Genomic DNA, 17,905 nt, shown 5'->3' on the forward strand with positions numbered 1-17,905 from the left:
AGGCTAAAACCTCTGAAGCTGAATGGAAAAGCACATTTTGCTCTGGGAACTGCCACTCCCCCTGTCCAGGCTGGGAGCTGCTGCCTTGGAATCTCAAATCCATGAGGGAACCATTAATTGAAGTGATAATGATAAGGAACCTTCAAGGTACAAAGGAAGAAACCCCTAAGCTGTTAAAACACATGTTCACAGCAAGCAGAGAGATGTGGCTCACGTTTCCTAAATGGTTAAATTAGAAACTAAAGATCTATTTTTTCCCCCAGAAGCAGCATTTCCTCCCTGTCCGAGTCAAACCCTCCAGCCCTGGTTGCTGTGAAGTAGCACTGCAGGGTCATGGGAAATTCACTCTTTTGACAATCTCACTTCCCAGCCAGGCTGGAAGTTAGCTTGGCCATGCCTCTAGAAATACACACACAGCCCCTGGAAGTACCCACAACCCCTGGAAATACACCCACAACCTCTGGAAATACACCCACAACCTCTGGAAATACACACACAACCCCTGGAAATACACCCACAACCTCTGGAAATACACACACAACCCCTGGAAATGCACACACAACCCCTGGAAATGCACACACAACCTCTGGAAATACACACACAACCTCTGGAAATACACACACAACCTCTGGAAATGCACACTCACACACACACACGTTATGTATAAATGTTTACTTTTAAATACATAAAATAAAACACTGATTTACTGGAACACAAAGGAATTTAGCAATTTGCTCAGGGTAACTAAAAAAGAGAGCATCACTGCTGGTTTTGTGTCTCTCACTCTCGATCAAACCAGGCCCTTCTTTACTCCATCCCATGGATTCCAGCCCCAGCCTGGGAACAGCTCCACACCAAATATTCCAAGAGGACACACTGGGTTCCTCTTCTGTTTCTCTCCACTCTTTTTACCCCAGCTCAAATAAAAGGTAGTTCCCCCATCACTGAGCTCAGCCCTGACCTGCAGCCCTGCCTGACCACGGATGGATCCAGGAATTCCAGAAATAAGGAGCTGCTTCCCTGCCTGAAGCTCGGCAGTGTGGCCAGTGGGATGCCTGACAAAGCCCTGACTTCAGCTGTGGCCGTGTCCCAGGAACACCCTCCCTCACAGAGCCTTTAAAACTCCAGCTAAAGCCTCCAGAAATGTTTCCTGTTCAGTGAAATGAAAACAAAATAAACTCTGCTGGACTAGAAGATTTTTTCAGTAATGAAAAGATGTTGATTTTGGTAACCATGGATTTATAACCCAAGGAAAAACAGGTGGCAAGCTTAAAAACATAGGACTGGTTCCTGTGCTTTGGTTTCCTGGCTGGATTTACAAACAGAGCCCCAGCAAAGGCTGTTGCTATTTGGGAAAAATGAGGCAATTCCTTTTTCAGAGCTCCCTGCTGGGCTGTACCTGGCAGGGCAGGGCAGGGCAGCCTCACCTGGTGCAGGCTGCGCTTGGCCTGCAGGGCCGCGTTCAGCTTCTCCTCCTGCTTCACCCTCATCTTCACCACCTCGTGCAGGAACTTCTCTTTGGCTTCTTTTGTGTCCAGGCCACTGTCCAGGGCCTGCCTGAGGTGCTCCAGCTCAGCCTCCAGCCCGCTGCTGTGGGGGTCGGGGTGTGCAGCCACCTCGTAGGAGCTGTTGACAGGGGCCGGGGGCTGCATCCCAGGGGAGCTCATGTCCTTGGCAGAGCTGGAGGAGGTGAAGGATGGGGAGGAGAGCGAGGATAAGGAGGAGGTGACTGGAAAAAAGAAACATCGAAAATTAATTTTAAAATGTCAATAATTAAGACATAATTACATACAACTCATATATGTATTATACAGCTCAAAATGTGCTGAGGCCCTTTTGTACAGAGACACTTGATAATCAATTTTAAATAGGAAAGGAAATTAAAAACCTACTCATTTTATACTTTGATACTTGAAAAATGATGAAAATGCAACCTTGACTTAAGGGACTGAGTTCAATTTGCTCAAACTGTGACTGTGCAACTCCTGTCACAAAGGCACTGTTGAGGCACTGGGCTTCCAGAATTCTGTTTAAACCCCACAGAAACTGCACAGGAACCCCTGCAAAAAACCCAGCCAGCCACAAGTGTCACTTACATTCTTCCCTGGTTTCTACTTCAATCTCTGCTTCCGACTCCTTGTCCTCCTCGGGGGCCGTGGTGGCGGCGGCGGCCTCGGGGACAGCCGTGTGCTCTGTGCCGTGTTTCCTCTTCCTGGGCTGCCCAGAGCCCAGGGCCTCGCTGCTCCTGGACACCACCGTGGCACAGGGGGGGTTGCTCACCATCTTCTGTTGGGCTGGAGGGGCCAGGGCCACGTTGGGGGCCACGGCGCTCTCAAAGCTCTTGTAGGAGTAAAAGCTGGTTCAGGGGGAGGCAGAAGGAAGGAGAAAATGGTCACGTTCCTGCCTTTGGAGAGCTTCCCAATCCAGAGTTACACTGCAAACACCCATGGGAGTGGCAGTGAATCCCACTGACTGACACAGCTGAGAACCCGCCCATGGTTTTGTGTTTTGCCCTCACTAAACCCAGGGATCCCATCCCAAGTGCCACACACCCTAAGAGCACCAAGGAGGTGAGACCTCCCAGAGCCCAAAAGTCCTAAAGCTGTTTTCTCCTGCTCTTCATGGCACTGTTGTTTTAACCAGCTGCACAGCTGGACTTTCGTCTATCCACAAATGTTTTGTAAACTCAAACCATGGAGTGGAAAAGCATCTTCTTGTGCCTCTGTGATTGTGACACACACCTGAGTGTCCATGTGTAAAACCGGTACAACAAGCAACAAACCTTTGGTCAAACCTTGGTGTTAAAGGGGAGCATTAACATGACATCAAATACATGGAATTTTACAAAAAGGAGAGCAAAGACTTTGCAACTTCAATTTAGCACCTACAACATGATGTGGTATCAGGTAAAATTTCTCCTGGAGCTGTTGTAGGTGGGTTTTATCTAATACTGAAATCAGCCAAGTTTCCCACAGGGATACCAAGGACACTTACAGCACTTCCTTCCCTACCTAGTTTAAAATTTAGGATAGGCTGATAGGCTTTTGCCCTTCTATTTTCCTTTTTTTAAAATCAATCCCCACAGCTTCTAAGAAACTTGTTCATAAGGGCAGCACAATATGTGCTCCACAATATTCCCTAAAACACCTGGTCACTTAAGTCAAACTTTCCACAGAAATCATCACCCTCAGGCAGGGATCTGGCTTGGAGGTTTTTCAGTGCACAGCTCCAGTCTGGCACAGCGATGCTGAACTGCCCTGACACTTTCTGCTCTCAGTGTGACACCAAGGTCCCACCTGCTTGGGTGAATCACTCAGGGCTGCTGCTCTCCAAAAGCAGAGCATGGGCTCGGTGTCTGGACAGGTCTGACAGGCTGAGGAGTCACACAGGGCACACAGAGGGTTTGGGGAAGTCTCTGCTGCCCTTCGGCCTCCCTGGCACGGTGGGGATGGCAGAGGATGGAGCTGGGCTGGAACAGGGAGCGGTACCACGGACAGGGCCTGGCAAAGGCTGCATCACCCTGACCACTGCCCCAGGACAGGGACTCCACCTTGCCAAGACCTTCGATGACTGCAGCCCCAAGTGACCTTCACAGCAGCCTCACCTGACACTTTCATGGCAGGTGTCACCTTTAACCCCTTCACGCACCAACCAGCAACGCCTTTTGTGTTTCCCTTCTGCAAATGAAACCCTGCAGCTGCAAACGCTCTGACTGAGCACGGGGACAAACCCAGAGGCACCTGCCACCCCCCGTGCCTGTCCCTGTGTCCTTACCTGTCCCGGATCAGGGCGGGCAGGTGGCTGGAGAGCTCCTTCTCGCTGGCAGACACCGCGGGGGACCAGGGCCGGAAGGCGGAGAGGCGCTGCCGGGGGTGGACGCAGCCGATGCTCTGGGGACAGGGCAGGACATGAGTGACCCCAGCAGCCTCTGAAACCATCAATCCCCCCAGAGGGGACCTGGGGCTTCCCAGGGCACCCTCAGTCATCCCCACAGCTGCTGGCCATGACCTCCTTGCTCAGGGCTTCCACTGGCAGAGGGGAAGGGCGCTCGAGGGTTTTGCTGGGCAGCAAACACCTGGTCACTTGTAGCTTGTCACCTGGGCTCTGTGTAGTTTGTAGGGATCACAAAGAGCTACAAACTCACACAGAGAGCTACAAACAAATCCTGAGCCTTGCAGGATTCCTGTACCTCAAAGGCACAAGGGAATTCCTTACTTCCCTGTCACAATCCAGGTCAATGAGCACTGGATGGTGACAAGGAATCTGGGGGGACTGTGTAGCTCAGTGCTGACAAGGAAAAGGATAGAAATGTTACTAATTTAGAAACCCTGGGCATGCTCTTTCCCTCATTTTCTCCTCTCAGCAGCGTGATGCTTTGTGCCAATTTGATCTCTCTTGATTACAAAATATTCAACAATCACCTTATTAGATGAACTGGATAAGGACCGTAACCAACTGGACTGTTTTTCCTTCTCAGTAGAAGCTGGAGATTGGGAAGCAGAGTCATCTATTTTGGGCTTTTTGGAAGCAGGAGGATCTGAAGAGACCTGAAAGAAAGGCAAGAAAAATCAAAGTCAGATTCCTCATTTTGCAATCAGCTTAGAAACAAATTATAAAGCAAAAGCAAATTTTGTTATTTAGAAGGAAGAAACTCTGGGGGTTTTTCTTCTTTTTTCAAATGTAAGGCCAAACAAAGGAGCGCAAGCAAGGAGCAGACACAGACTGTGACATAACACACTTCACTCCTTCACGGGAGACACTCGGGTCAAGTGTGCATGGCACAGGAGAGATGGGCACTGATCAAAGGGAGACACTCGCTCCAAGCTGAAGAGAACTATCAGCCTTTTATGATTTTTGCATGCAGAAAGGTAAGTTTAATGTGGTTGCTGAACTGGAAAGATTATTTTAAACGAGAACAGAACAGACTTTGTTATTCTGTTTGCAGTGGTTGTTATGCCGATGACTTCACTACCCCACAGCTGCAGTGGATTCTGGGGGTGCTGCCAAGAGCTGCTTTGCCTTTTCCACAAGTGGCTCAGCTTGGCCCATAAATCATCCTCAAGCATAAGAAAGCCCTTTGGCAAGCAAAATCCCTTTCCTTCAACACTGTGAGGGAATAAAATTCCTATAGTCCCAGCGTGGCTTGCAAAAAAATTGGTAACTACTGGTTTAACTGGTGCACTGGGCATACCAGCTTGAAGATCTGCCAGTACAAACACCTCTCACAGCAGGGAGGGAGAAGGTTCTGGACCTTGTGCTGCATCATGACCAGAAACAATAAAAGAAACATCCCACCCTTTTTCTGATTCCTTTTTGTGTCTTTTTGCAGTTCTGCACTCTCCACCTTTCCCCATCCCCACTCAGTCTGGCTCCCAGAAGGGTGGCAGAACCACACTGCACTAATTAATAATTGCTCGTATTTACACTCGTTTCATCCTTTCACTTCACTGTGATTTTTGTGGGCAAACAAGTGTTGATCCAGGTGTGTCTGGAGAACCTGGGGTGACAATATCCTGGGAGCCTGAAATGCTCCAGCCCAGGTGTCCCTGCCAGTGACAGAAAGGACTTCATTTGCCAATGTCCCGTGTTCTGGAAATCAGCACCCTCAAGGCTCCTTCTGCAGCTGATACTGAACCCTGAGCACTGTGATTTAAAGGATTTACCTGAAAAGCACCTGCAGAATTGTCCAAATGCCCTTCTCAGGCCTCTCTACCTGCACCCCCTTAGTGCCCTGATTAGGAGGAAATGAAGCCTCAGTCCATTGTCCAGGATTCTCCAGCCCATGCCAGCCCATGCCAGCACCCCCTCACTGCCCTCCCAGCCCAGCAACGTCACCAAGCCAAGCCTGGAGGGCTCAGCACAACATTCCCTGGCACTGGGGAGCTCGGGGCAGCTTTCCATGGAGGATGGCATGGGAGGGGTGTGTGTGTGTGTGTGTGTATGTGTGCAACCCCCAGGACAAAATTAGCCCGTGCCAGTGCCAAATTCCAGCTCCATGGGATTTGCAGCAGATTCTCTGGGCACAGCTTCAGGCTTCCCCAGGGCTGCCTCCTGGCCAGCCATGGCACGGGCCCTCCCCTCAGACCCAACTAGGAAAAGGCATTCCTGAGCCCTTCTCTAGAAAACACAGGACAATGCACTGGAAAAGATTTGTTTTTGCTCTCGGAGATGCTGCCTGTGCAGAATTAGTGACAGCATGAGAAAGGCATTTGGCAAGTGACTCCTGATCCCAGCCCCGTCCACTGGGGATGGGGAGCTGTGTGGGGAGGGGAGCTCAGCCTGCAGGGTGGGGAGGAAGGGGGGCTTGGAATGAAAAAGGCAACAGGTGGCAAGACTCAGCATGGAGCCCGTCCCTCCCCCCGTCCGTCCGTCCGTCCTGAACATTCTGTCCAGGCAGGAAGGGGACAGGCCCCAGGGTGGGCCCAGAGCAGCACCCCCAGCTCTGGAAATGGGGAGCAGGGACAGCCCTAGAAAGGCTGGGGGAGATGTTTCAACAGAATGATCTCGTTTGCATTTTTAAAGGAATCATCTCCAGCTTTCTCCCCTGTCTCCATTCTTTTGCCTTCAAGTCAAAGCTGACCCCAAGGAGAGGCTGAGCACAAAACCTGGGAAATGCTGCTCCACTTCCATGGCCAGGAGCCTGTGCTGGTCTGGAAACGTGGGGTGCAGCTGGAAAAAGGAGCAAAGGAGGTGTGTACACGGGGGAAAACAGGGCTGTCCTCCCCCAGAGGGATGGAAAGGGGGCAGAGAAGGAGGTGCTGAGCAGAGCCCACAGGTTTTTCTGCCCTGAACTCATCTCCCAGCCCGGGCACTCCTGAGAGCCCAGAGCTGCCTGGCTGGAGCAGAACTTCAGGGGACTCAGGGCTGCTGCCACAGTGCTTTGGGAGCTGCTGTGCTGACTCCTCCAATCCCTCCATCCCTGTCCCACCTGGATTACAGGGATCATTACATGTTTAAGGCAAAATTGCCTCTTGGCAGGTGCTTTAAAAAAAAACACCTTGGATTTAGGTTTCACTTTAACAACGTAAAAATGCAACAATTCCAGTAGTTTCTACTACAGGAAGAGACTCAGAAGTGGAACAAGACAGACACTGAGCACCAAATCTGCTCTCCATGTGACTCAGCCATTACATCCCACTCCAGGACAGATTCCAGGCACCAAGATACCCCACTCTGACACTTCCAGCCCAGCCACAGCAGCCAACAAACCTTGGGACTGCTTCAAATGGGGATGATTTGATTTCATTTCTTCCTCTGTGCCAAATAATGAAACACACACCAAGTTGCAAAAGAAATACTGAAAATCCAATTTAGCTTTTTTGCCATCTTCATAAACGACTTATGAAACACTCAAACAAAACCTTGACAAGACTGAAATAAATATTTCCTTATTTCCTGTTCATTTCTATTTCCATTGGAGGCAACTTAATCTGCTGTTAAATGGGCTTTGTGCTGGACACAGTCACTTGTTAATAAACATTTTCTCCAATCCACAGATGGAAGAAACTTCAGGACACAAAGTGGGCCCAGAAATGCTTACGTGAAACATTTACTTAAGCTTTGGGGCTGTTGGTTTCTGAAGCAAATTTTAGGGAAAAATAGATACAGAAAGATTTATACAGTCACTAAAAAAAGATTTCAGAGGTACATTCCAAAGGGAAATTTGGGCCTGTGAACTTTGCCAGCCATTTTAAGGCAAACCGAAATTAGGCAGCTCAGCTTGGCCTGCAGCCAGCCAGGGCCACATTTGACATGTCAGATCAAATTTTCTACTTCAATTAAATATTACAGTAACAAACCATGAGACCAGTGGAAAGAATTTTTGACCCTCTCCTTCTCAGGAAGACAAACCTTCCCTGGAGCTCGGTACCAGGAGCAGAACCAGCAGTTGCAGGTCAGGCACCCCAACAACACTTTTTGCTAAAAATGCAATGGAAAATGAGCCCAGAAAAGAAATCTTAAATTTTAAGATGTGGGAGTGCTCACAGGTATGATTCTTGGTGCCTGAGTGTCTACCAAAATACCTTTCCTGAATAATTCTTTTTTTCCCCTGCTGTATCCCAGTGTCACACATCTGGACTGAGCAAAGGCTTTTGCTCCCTCCTCATCCTCTGCCCCAAACCCACGACACGTGGTATGGAAAACTGGGCTCCTTTTTCCTTGTTAAGAATGAAAACATCAACAAATGGAAAACACTTTAGGAGACCTCCATACATGTGAATTTTTAGATTGGAAATGTACCTTCAATAATCAGCCCATGCTCCAAATCCCCATCTACCCTCTGCTGATAGAATCTCCCCAAAATGGGTCTGAGTTGGGCAATAAATCCCAAATCCTGGTTAAAGACAGAGATCTGGTAGAGCAGGGCAGTGGCCCAGGTTTATCTGAGCTGGTCACCCTTCCCAGCCAGCTGTGACTGCCCTTCTGTGCTGCTTCCATGGGGGAATCCAATCCATCCCCTGGCCTCGTCCCCTCCTTCAGAACAGGGATGGAAAATGGGATTCCAGCCCAGCAGGAATCCTGGCACATGCTGTGGCATCTTTAGAAAGAAAAGATCTCATGTCCCCAAAGCTACTGAGCTATCCCAACCCAGAGAAACCTGCATTCTTGAAAAAATTATCAAAATACTGCGAGGCTGAGGAACTCCATTTTTTTATCCTTGAGGCGGGTGTAAATCAGAAACAATTCCACTGGAAAACCCATCTGGAAAAGCAGAGAACATAAAAAGCAGGCTGTAAATTTAGAGCATCCTCTCGGTGTGTCAGGCTCCTTCTCACCCGGGGGAGCTCAGCTGCACCCCGAGCACGGGTGGAGCTTCCTGTCCCTTCGGATTCCCGGCCGGGCAGGGGCTCAGCCGCTTTCTCAGCAGGGCAGCAACCACCAGGGCTGGGCTCTGCAAACCCTGAGACACCCAGGCAGCTCTGCTGGGGCCCAGACACGCAGACAGCACGGGCTGAAAGCACAGCACAGCAGCACAGAGCCAACAGGGAGCACCCCGTGCCCCCCGGGAGCCGCCAAGCTCTGCATTTCATGGTGCTCTGAGCTCCAGAAAATATCTGTGAAAACCAAAGCTGAGCTAGCAGTGTCTGAGCCTGTTCCTGCTCCACTGAGAAATGCAAGTGGAACTGAGAAAGAGAATTTGCAGGGTCTGTTCTAGGTGGCTTTCCTGGGTCACTTGTGTGACCGCAGAGCAGTCACACCCAGCTGAGCAGCAGACAGAAAATGGGTAACACCACTGACCCATTTTGAAAGGGTGCCATGACATTTATCTCCTGCTTTTACTTGGAACAGAAGGATGCAGAGTTTTATTTTAAGCCCAGTGAAGTGCTGGCTCTGAGTGGCCACTCCTCCAGGAGCACCCAGGACACGTTTTTCAGGCTCCTGCTGGCACAGGGATTAAGAAGTTGCCCAGTTGTGTAAATGGCATTTCAGAAGGAATGTACCTTGACCAGTGACAAGGATTCAAATCTGCTTCTGGAGGTTACTGAGACCACAATTCCCACACCTGGGAGCTGAACTTGGAATTTTCCACGTGCTGCTTTCACAAATCACAGGCCTGAGTCTCTCCAAGAACCGACTGAACCACATGAGAAGGGAGAGGGCTCTGACAGATTCTTTCAAATTTCCAGTTAAAATCAAATTTTAAAATGCCCAGTGGAGGTTCCTTCCATGTGGGAAAAGGGCCCTTTATCCACATCCTTTAAGCCTCCAGGAGCACGTTGGCCATGGCCAGAACACTTCTTCCTAAAGCCTCTTTGTGACGTGGTCCAGAAGTGATTAATAAGGTATTAGAGGTCTTTGTAAGGACTGCACTTTCACGTGGATTAGAGGAATAAATATATTCAGGTACAGATTGAAAGCTGGGGAGGGTTGTCTCCATAATAAAAAAAGCTAAAAATAAAGCTGTGCCACAGAGCTGTAAGAAGATTTACTGCTTGTCTACTGTAGATATTTAAAAGAGAAAAAAACCCTACCACACTGCAGTGTCAGTTCCAGGGAGCGTATGGAGCATTTGTTTTATTTTTCTTTCTTTCTTTTTTTTTTTTTTTTTTACAATTTTGGTTTCATTGGGCAGGAATCCAGACTTTCCATCTTCCCTTTTTTTTTTGCTGCTCTGGTGGAAGCACAAGGACTCCTTTTCCCCTGTCATTTTGGGACGTGTGATTACGGGAAGTATTTGCTTTCTATTCCTGCCTTCAGCACACACTCCCTGCCAGTGTGTGTCCCCCAGGGGTGACCTGGGGGGAATCTCCACCAACCAAACTGCCAGGCACAGGCAGGGAAGGAGCTGTGCACAAATCCCCCCTGCACTGCCCTGCTCTGTGTCCTCCTCAGAGGGGGCTCCTGGCTGTGCAAAGGGCTGATTCTCCATGCAAACACACCTGCCCAGCTGCTCTGCAAGAACTGCATGCAAAGAGGAGACGGTTTGGTCATGTTGGCAGCATGGGAAGTTCACCTGAAAAAACTGGGAACTGAGTTTTTTCTCACACCTGTGCAAAAATCTTTAATTTCTATGGAAACATCTCCAAAATTTACAACAGCAGAAGTGCAAAGGGACTGGGCTGTTTTATTTCAGACAGCATCACAGTTTAAAGCAAAGTCCTGCAAGTACCCTTTGATGAATTCCTTTTGTAAAGGCAAATTTAAATTATTTTCTAGAACACTCTACATAGCCCCTGGCATAAGTCATCATCCATTTTCAAAGCTTCTTGGCTAGCATAGAAGGAAAAAAAAAAAAAAAAACTCTTTTCCTCTCCTGTCTCAACATTTCTTTCCTTTTATTCCTTTAGCACAAAAATTAGGCCAGATGACATCTGCTGACTGCACTTATCCTTGGGAGCAAACACAAGGCATTTCTAGCAGGCTGTGTACAGCAAACCCAGCAAGCACCTCCCAGGCACACCCCAGAGCCACAAACCTCTGTCTCCAATGCAGGGAGCAAAGGCAAATCTTTCCTAATTCTCACCCACAGGTGAAGCTGCTGGGATTCTTTGGGCCACTGCAATTTGGGAACTTTTTCCCAAGTTCCATGAAGCTTGGACATGATGAAGATTCTACCTGGAAACCTGCATTGATAAAAAATGGTCAGCCAGCTCACCTGGCTGTTTAATCCCTGATCTCTACAATTATGCTGTTAATTTATTGTTCTCCTGCTACATCCATCACATGGAATTACTCTTTGATATAAATATGGATCCGTAAATCCACACAACTCTTCAAATCTTCTACAAATAATGACTTCTTAATAGCCATTCTCTTGGTCCCAAAAGTCTGTGAACCTTTAGCAGTTGCTCACAAAATCAGTATTTCCCATTCAGAGTGATTTTGATTCCTCCAGAAATCCCCCTGCCATGGGCAGAGCACAAAGCCATGGTGGGGTGATACCCTCTGAAATAAACCAGAAAAAAAGGGAAAAGCCATGTGTGAATGTGGCCCCCTCAGTGTTAAATCCCTCCAATGAAGCACCCCTGATTTGTTGATTTTTCTGCTAAAGAAGCCTCTGCAAAGAGCTGCTTATTTGTTACACGATGTGCTTGCCTTTGCCTCTTGGCTGATGCACCTGGAAGCTTCTTTTCCACTGGCTAAGAGGCTGTTTTGCCTTTCCAGTGGAAACTAAAAGTTACAGCTTGAAAAGAATTCCCTGCCCTGTGGTTTGAATCAAAACAAAACAGCTCAAGTCACCTTCCCCTGGCTGAGCAGAGCCAGTGCTGGAGCCCAGAGCAGGTCAGAGGGGCTGAGCACAGGCCATGGCCCCTTTTCCTCAGGCTGTTTTTCTTGGCAGCAGCTCCTGGGAACTCTGGGATGCCCTGTCAGGACCAGAGGAAGGAGAGTGACCAAGAGAGGGGAACGTGGCCAGGGATCTGTGCTGCACACACAGGGAGGGGTGTCCCAGGAAAACACTGCTGGCCTGGGAAAGAACCGGGGGCAGGGAAGCGATGCCATCAGGTTCAGCAAGGAAAAACAGAATTCCTCTGTGGACTTGCTTTGTCCAGTTTGTGGGGTCATAGTTCTGGTAATTAAAAAGCCCTTTGTGAATAAAATGTTCTCCTCACATTTTCTCTGCAATGCAAGCAGGTTCTGTTGCTGTAACTGACTCAAGTTCCAGCTCCAAACTCTCCCAGGCATCTGCTCCTGGATTGTGGAGAGGTTTGGTGACATGTCCACTCTGCCAGCCAAGAACCTCAGTTTGGTCTCCAATGTGACATAAAAGGATGAGAATTCCCCTTGTGACTTCCACTAATTCCAGCACAGTTTAGGAAGCCAAGAAAGGAGAGAGGGAGCTCTAAAACTGATAAAACTGATGGGCTTTTGATGCTCTTTTGTCAAACTTCTCTGTGGTACCTGGGGATGGAGTTGCCAAGCTGCAGAGTGCCCTGATTTGGGTATCCCCAGCTCCTCTGCAGAGCACCCTGGGGCACAGAATCTGCCCCCGAAGAGCCACCAGCGCCCAGCCTTTTTAATTCTGGGAGAAAAAGCAAACAGCACAGGAAAAGTCAAGTCAGTAACCAGCCCTGACTGAACAATTCTGCCAGTCCAGCTGCAGAATTCACTGCCAGCCTCACCCCACTCACCCTCCCAGCCCCTAATCTGGCATTTGTGCCAGGCTGGCTCTCTTGGCCTGGCACATGTGTGTGAGCGTGTGACACTGCTGCTGAGGGCAAGGGACAGCACCTTGTCAGCCTAAGCTGGGACAAGAGCCCGAGGACATCCCCAGGAATTACCTCAAAGGCTGAAGAGCCAGTGGAGAACAGCAAGCACAGCCCCCACTGCCCTGTGCCCACACTCACCTGCATTATTTCCAGGATGCTCTGCATCCTCCCCCTCCCACTGCAGGAAAATGCATTTTGGCAGCACGTCTGGCTGGCTGCAGGGCTGGTTTTTGGTCATACAGAATAAAAAGTGTACAAAACAATTGGGATCCTCAGGCTGCACAAAGGCAGCACTGCCCTACATTTATTTTTCACTGAATTTCATTTACTTGAGATGACCAGAGGGAAAACTTCAGAGAATTCTGGGGGATGCAGGGTGTGTGGAATGACAGGACACAGAGCCAGGCTCTGCTTTGGAGCCCAAGCACAATGAGGTGTAGGGAAACAAGTGCAATTACCTCCAACATCTTCACAAAGTCACTGTATCATCACCACAGAATCTGAATTTTCTGCTCCACTCAGCACCCAACACAGTTTTTAAACCCAAGACTGCTTTACATAAATATCAGTGAAAGTCAATACATTGGCCATGGATTAATAGTTACAAATCCTATTAAGGTTACAAGGCAGTGCCATGGAAAACCCCCAGTCTCAGTGGGAAAAAAAAAACCAAAAAAAAACAGAGCAAGGCCTCAGATATCTAAAAACTCACACCTTGAGTCCCTCTATCAGAAGATGACTCAAGAAGAGAAGCAACCATACAGTTACAGATATTTTAGGTGCCAATGGCTTCAAGTTCCTGAGCAAATTTAACATCCTTCAAAGGAACTCAGTTTTCAGTCAAGCACTGCAAGAACACACTGAGCAACTTCTCCACATACAGAAGAGAGGGGAAAACCTAAATTCTTTGCTTACAAAATGTTTTGAAGGCTGCAGACAGGCAGATGCTCCCCTCAGCAGCAGAGCAGCACGGTGCCCTGCAGTTCCAGGAAGCCACAAGAAGCTCATCCACTTTAAGTAACAGTTATTGCTCCTGAACCTCCCCAGAGCTCCCAGGATAAAGGCAGACAACCAATTACAGTCTGAGACTTCCAAAGCTTAGTTTGCTGCCTTTAGAAACAAGCATCACATGCTCCTTCCACCAGACATGGAGTTAAGGAGGGGTCAGAGGTGGTTTAAGAGGGGAGGAAGAAGGAGGAGGAGGATGAATGAAGGAGAGGAGAGAGCCCTTGAGTTTGCTCTTTCTGCCAAAGCAGCTCTGCTGTGTCAGGAAGGGTTTGCTTTGGAGGAACCTTCCATGTTCCAGTGACTGATTTGTCTAATCAGAATTAATTTTAGCCACAACACTGGAGTGATGCACTCAGAATAGGATTTTCAGCCTTCAGAAGGTTTGGTCACCTTGAGAAAAGAGAAACACTTCCAACAGGTTACAAAAAATTAAAATAACTGAGCAAAATCACCTGGTGGGATTGCAGGGGTGTCCTGTGCAGGGCGAGCAGTTGGACTTGGATGATCTTTTTGAGTCCCTTCCAGCTCAGGATATTCTGTAAAAATATTATCCCCTACACTGGGATGTTCAACGTGAACATTATCACTGCAGAAGAAACCTTTAGCAAACTGTCTTGTCCAATAGACAGAATTTTGACAAAAAGCCCACCTGTTTCTCTCCTTTTTTTCCAACATAAACTTACTTTTGACTGCAGGTAAGAGGAAATGCCCCATGTGTGTGAATATGGAGAGAGAGAAGAAGACACAACATTTCAAAAAACCTACTTTGTGTAACATCAGATGAGGCAGCAAAAGATAATTTGAAGGGAAAAAGGGAAGGGGAATAGGATGGGCAGGAGGGGGAAATCTGGGACACTCCAAGAAGGCTTTCAGTTCTTGTATAACATGATAGATTTTAAGCCTTTAGGGGAGAACTGGCTGAGCAATATTGAGAGCAGCGTGACTGCACAGCCACATGGGTTGTGTCTGCTACAACTCTATTAATAGGAGAGCATAGAGGGAGGTTTGAGTGTGCACAATCCACATCCACCAACAGAACTCCTGTTTTCCCTCCCCACTGCATCCCCTCTCATGGCCACAGTGACAACGTGGGGCTCAGAATGCCCAGAGCCCCCAAAAGAGCTCCACTGCCCCCCCAAACCAAACCCTTCTACTGAGAACCCCCAGGGCACTGCCTGGCCCCAGCTCATCCTCGCCGAGCACTCAAAGCTCTGTTTGCCTCCATTCAGAATTAACAGCCTTTAAACACAGATTTTTAGTGCTGAACTGCAGAATTTAGGCCGGGGTTGGTGGATGTACAAGTGCTGTTTGTGGTGCCCCAGCAATAAACACGGCCCCTCACGACTTGGCTCTCACTTCTCACTTTGCTGTTACAATGCAAGTTCTATTCCACGTCCCCATTCTGTGTGTGTAACGGGCCTGACCCCTATAAAGATGGTCAAATAAATATCTGGTGACCTCACAAGTATGAAAATAAGCTTATTTGAAAGAAAAAGTATATCTTCAGGGGGTTTGGCAGTAACTTTCAATTATTTTTAATTGCCTGGAAAATTAAAGTAAGAAAATAGTGTGGTATAAATGTTAGGGCACATTATTAAGCCGTTTTCATAATATCTTAGCCATAAGCTTAACAGACAAAAAGGGTTTTTTTAAGCCTAGGTCATCTGTTCAATATGAATGGCCTGTCTGTTCCCAGACTTCCTCAAGGGGTAACTGAACTGAAATATTCCGTGATAGAAACCAGATTCAGTTTGACCTGGTAGGCAACGAGAACTCCCCAGAACCTTCAAGCTTTGGGTTTAATTACAAGCCACCAAGGAGCCTGGACTGCAGCCCGTGATCAGAAACACAAAGAAAGGGGTGAGGGAAAGTTTGGAGCTCTAAATGCCAACATCCCTTCCCCCACTTTCCTTAGCTTAAACCAAGGGGTGGACTTTTTTCTTATTATTGTCAACACAACCAACTTCCAAACTGCACAGTATGCAAGATTTCCAAGGTATCAGTCCAAGCCTTTCTTTCTGTCTTTCTGCTTGTGGAATTCTGCTGTCACAACACTGACACTGCACCAAACCCAGCATGGGGACCAACACAGAGCTAACTTCAGGCTTCCAGGTCTCATGTTTGATTTTCTTCTTGTGTCTGACACTTGGAAGCCTCAAACCCACTTGGGTTGAACTTTTTCAAGGCAGCCTCTAATGCAGTGATTGACACAGACAAGGCTTTGAGAAGTATTTCAGGTTAAAACCATCATGAGCAGCTGAGCCCAGATGAAGCCAGACCTTACAGACAGCAGAGGTTTGTGCTGTTCCATCTCCTGGAGTAGAACTGTGATGTGTTTTGGCCACAGGAGTGATATAAATTGGCAGTAAAAGCCTGACCTGAAAGTCTTAGGTCAAGGAAAAGCCTGACTCAGAGGCTGACTGCACGGGAGCAAACGCTGTCACACCAGTGGGAGCTGCAGAACATCACTGCTCTGGGACACTAAAGGTTCACTGGCTCTGCATTTCAGGGCTGTTTTCATACATCCAGCACACAAGGAATGATAAATAAATAACAAATCAGGGAAGGAGGTGGTGTGTATCCATCCAGAACAGGGACAGGAAATCTCTGTGTAATGCCAGGAGCTGAAGTGAGGGTGGATCATGCACAGCAGGGACTCAATAACCAGAGGCTGAGTTTGCAGGAAATTGTGGTAACATGGGTGAAGGGCTCAGATCTGTGGGGTGACAACAGAAATGTCAGAGATCTGCAATCAGACACAAACTGCCTTCCTCCTGGGAGGAAGAAGAGAATTTTCCAGCCATTTTCCAGAGGACACATTTGGCACAAGGTCCTGTGCTGCTGCTCTGCAGGACATTGGGTACTCCTGGGCCACTCCATCTGTGTGTGCAGCACATATTCCAGAGCAAGCTACACAGAGAGACAGGGAAGAACACCAGGAAGATGTCTGTGTGGAAAAATGCCCTGACATCTTCCCAAAAGGACCAGCAAAACATCCATGCCAGTGTCACTCATCACGCCAGCACAATCGGTCACATCCCAGTGAAGAATCCAGCAACAATGCAGGCCTGGGAGATGGGTAATCCCAAGGTTTGCTTTGATCTTTGGAGTTCCCCATAAGGATAATTTAACCATTCTTACACTGCCACAGCTTTACTTGCTTTAAAGGATGTCTAAAGAAGCACAAAACCCCAAGAACAAATGCTGTAAGGATTGCACATAGCTGCAAATCACCATTCACTGAGGGGTCTCCTTCACAGAAACACCAAAGGAAAAAGTGCACAAGTCAAGCATGAAAGAAAAATCTGAAATTAGACTGATCCCCTCGTTCACCTGTGCAACCCAACAGAAAAGGAGAGCCTGGACAGACAAATTAATGGATCAGATGTTACTGTTAGATCAGGAGTGAGATGTTCCAACTAAATCTTTGTATTTAATTCATTGCCTGCTTTCCCATGACACTGTGCCAACAGCCCCAACCCCTAAACCTTTACCTACCTCACATTACAGATCTCTCTGTCCCATTTTTCTGAGACTGAGTATTAAAAACCCCAAGCAGGTTAACTTGAAGGTTTAACAGGACATACCTGTGTCAGGTGAAGCCTGAGGGCTGCACTGGAGAGAGCAGTGAGGGATCTCACTGGTCCCTTTCCCAGTGGGACAAAGTGTCCCTCACTGCCTGAAAATCCCTTCTCTCTCCATGCATGGCAGGAGGAGGTGATGAACCCAGAACCAAGGAGAAGGGGATAAGATGGGTTTGATGGGGGATGACTCCAGCCAGGGTGGATTTTTGTTTCTCCAAGGAAAAACCCAACAACCTGCTGGTACAAACAGTGTTTGTGAAGTGCATTTAGGCTGAAGCAGAGAGAAGCTGACATTTCACCTAAACACAAGTGAGGCTGAGAAAATCAAAGCTCACCTCAAGAAGAGTTTTGCCAGCCACTAAAGGAAACAAAAACTATCACCTTTAGGTAGATATAAACCTAATTTAAGTAGTGCAACAGCCAAAAGCTTTAAAGGCCACAAACACATTAAGGAAAAAAATCCTTTGCAGCCATCAAAGCTGTTCCATACACACGGCTTAAGAATTATTGTCCAAGAAATTCGGGCAGGTTCCTCCAACCAGGACAAGACAACTTCTGCTTAGGAGGGAAAAGAACTGAACCAGGCTGCAAATTGAACTCTCTCTGACAAAAATCACAATCCTGCTCTCAACAAGGCCAAGTTCAGCCAACTTGCCTAAGAAA

General features: G+C 47.9%; 1 protein-coding gene across 2 annotated transcripts in view; it reads right to left on the reverse strand.

The window, feature by feature from the left end:
* Positions 1-17,905, reverse strand: part of SKI (SKI proto-oncogene) — a 101,104-nt gene that overhangs the window by 7,529 nt on the left and 75,670 nt on the right. For both annotated transcript variants that reach the window (XM_041419626.1, XM_041419625.1), the window contains 4 exons: positions 4,422-4,547; positions 3,775-3,890; positions 2,097-2,356; positions 1,428-1,729 (listed from right to left, as the gene is read on the reverse strand). In XM_041419626.1, the coding sequence (XP_041275560.1) occupies positions 1,428-1,729; positions 2,097-2,356; positions 3,775-3,890; positions 4,422-4,547 (804 nt within the window). The remainder of the gene's footprint in view (positions 1-1,427; positions 1,730-2,096; positions 2,357-3,774; positions 3,891-4,421; positions 4,548-17,905) is intronic.

This window comes from Onychostruthus taczanowskii, unplaced genomic scaffold (genome assembly GCF_017590055.1).
Source record: "Onychostruthus taczanowskii isolate IOZ18803 unplaced genomic scaffold, ASM1759005v1 scaffold61, whole genome shotgun sequence".
NCBI classification, from domain to species: Eukaryota; Metazoa; Chordata; class Aves; order Passeriformes; family Passeridae; genus Onychostruthus; species Onychostruthus taczanowskii.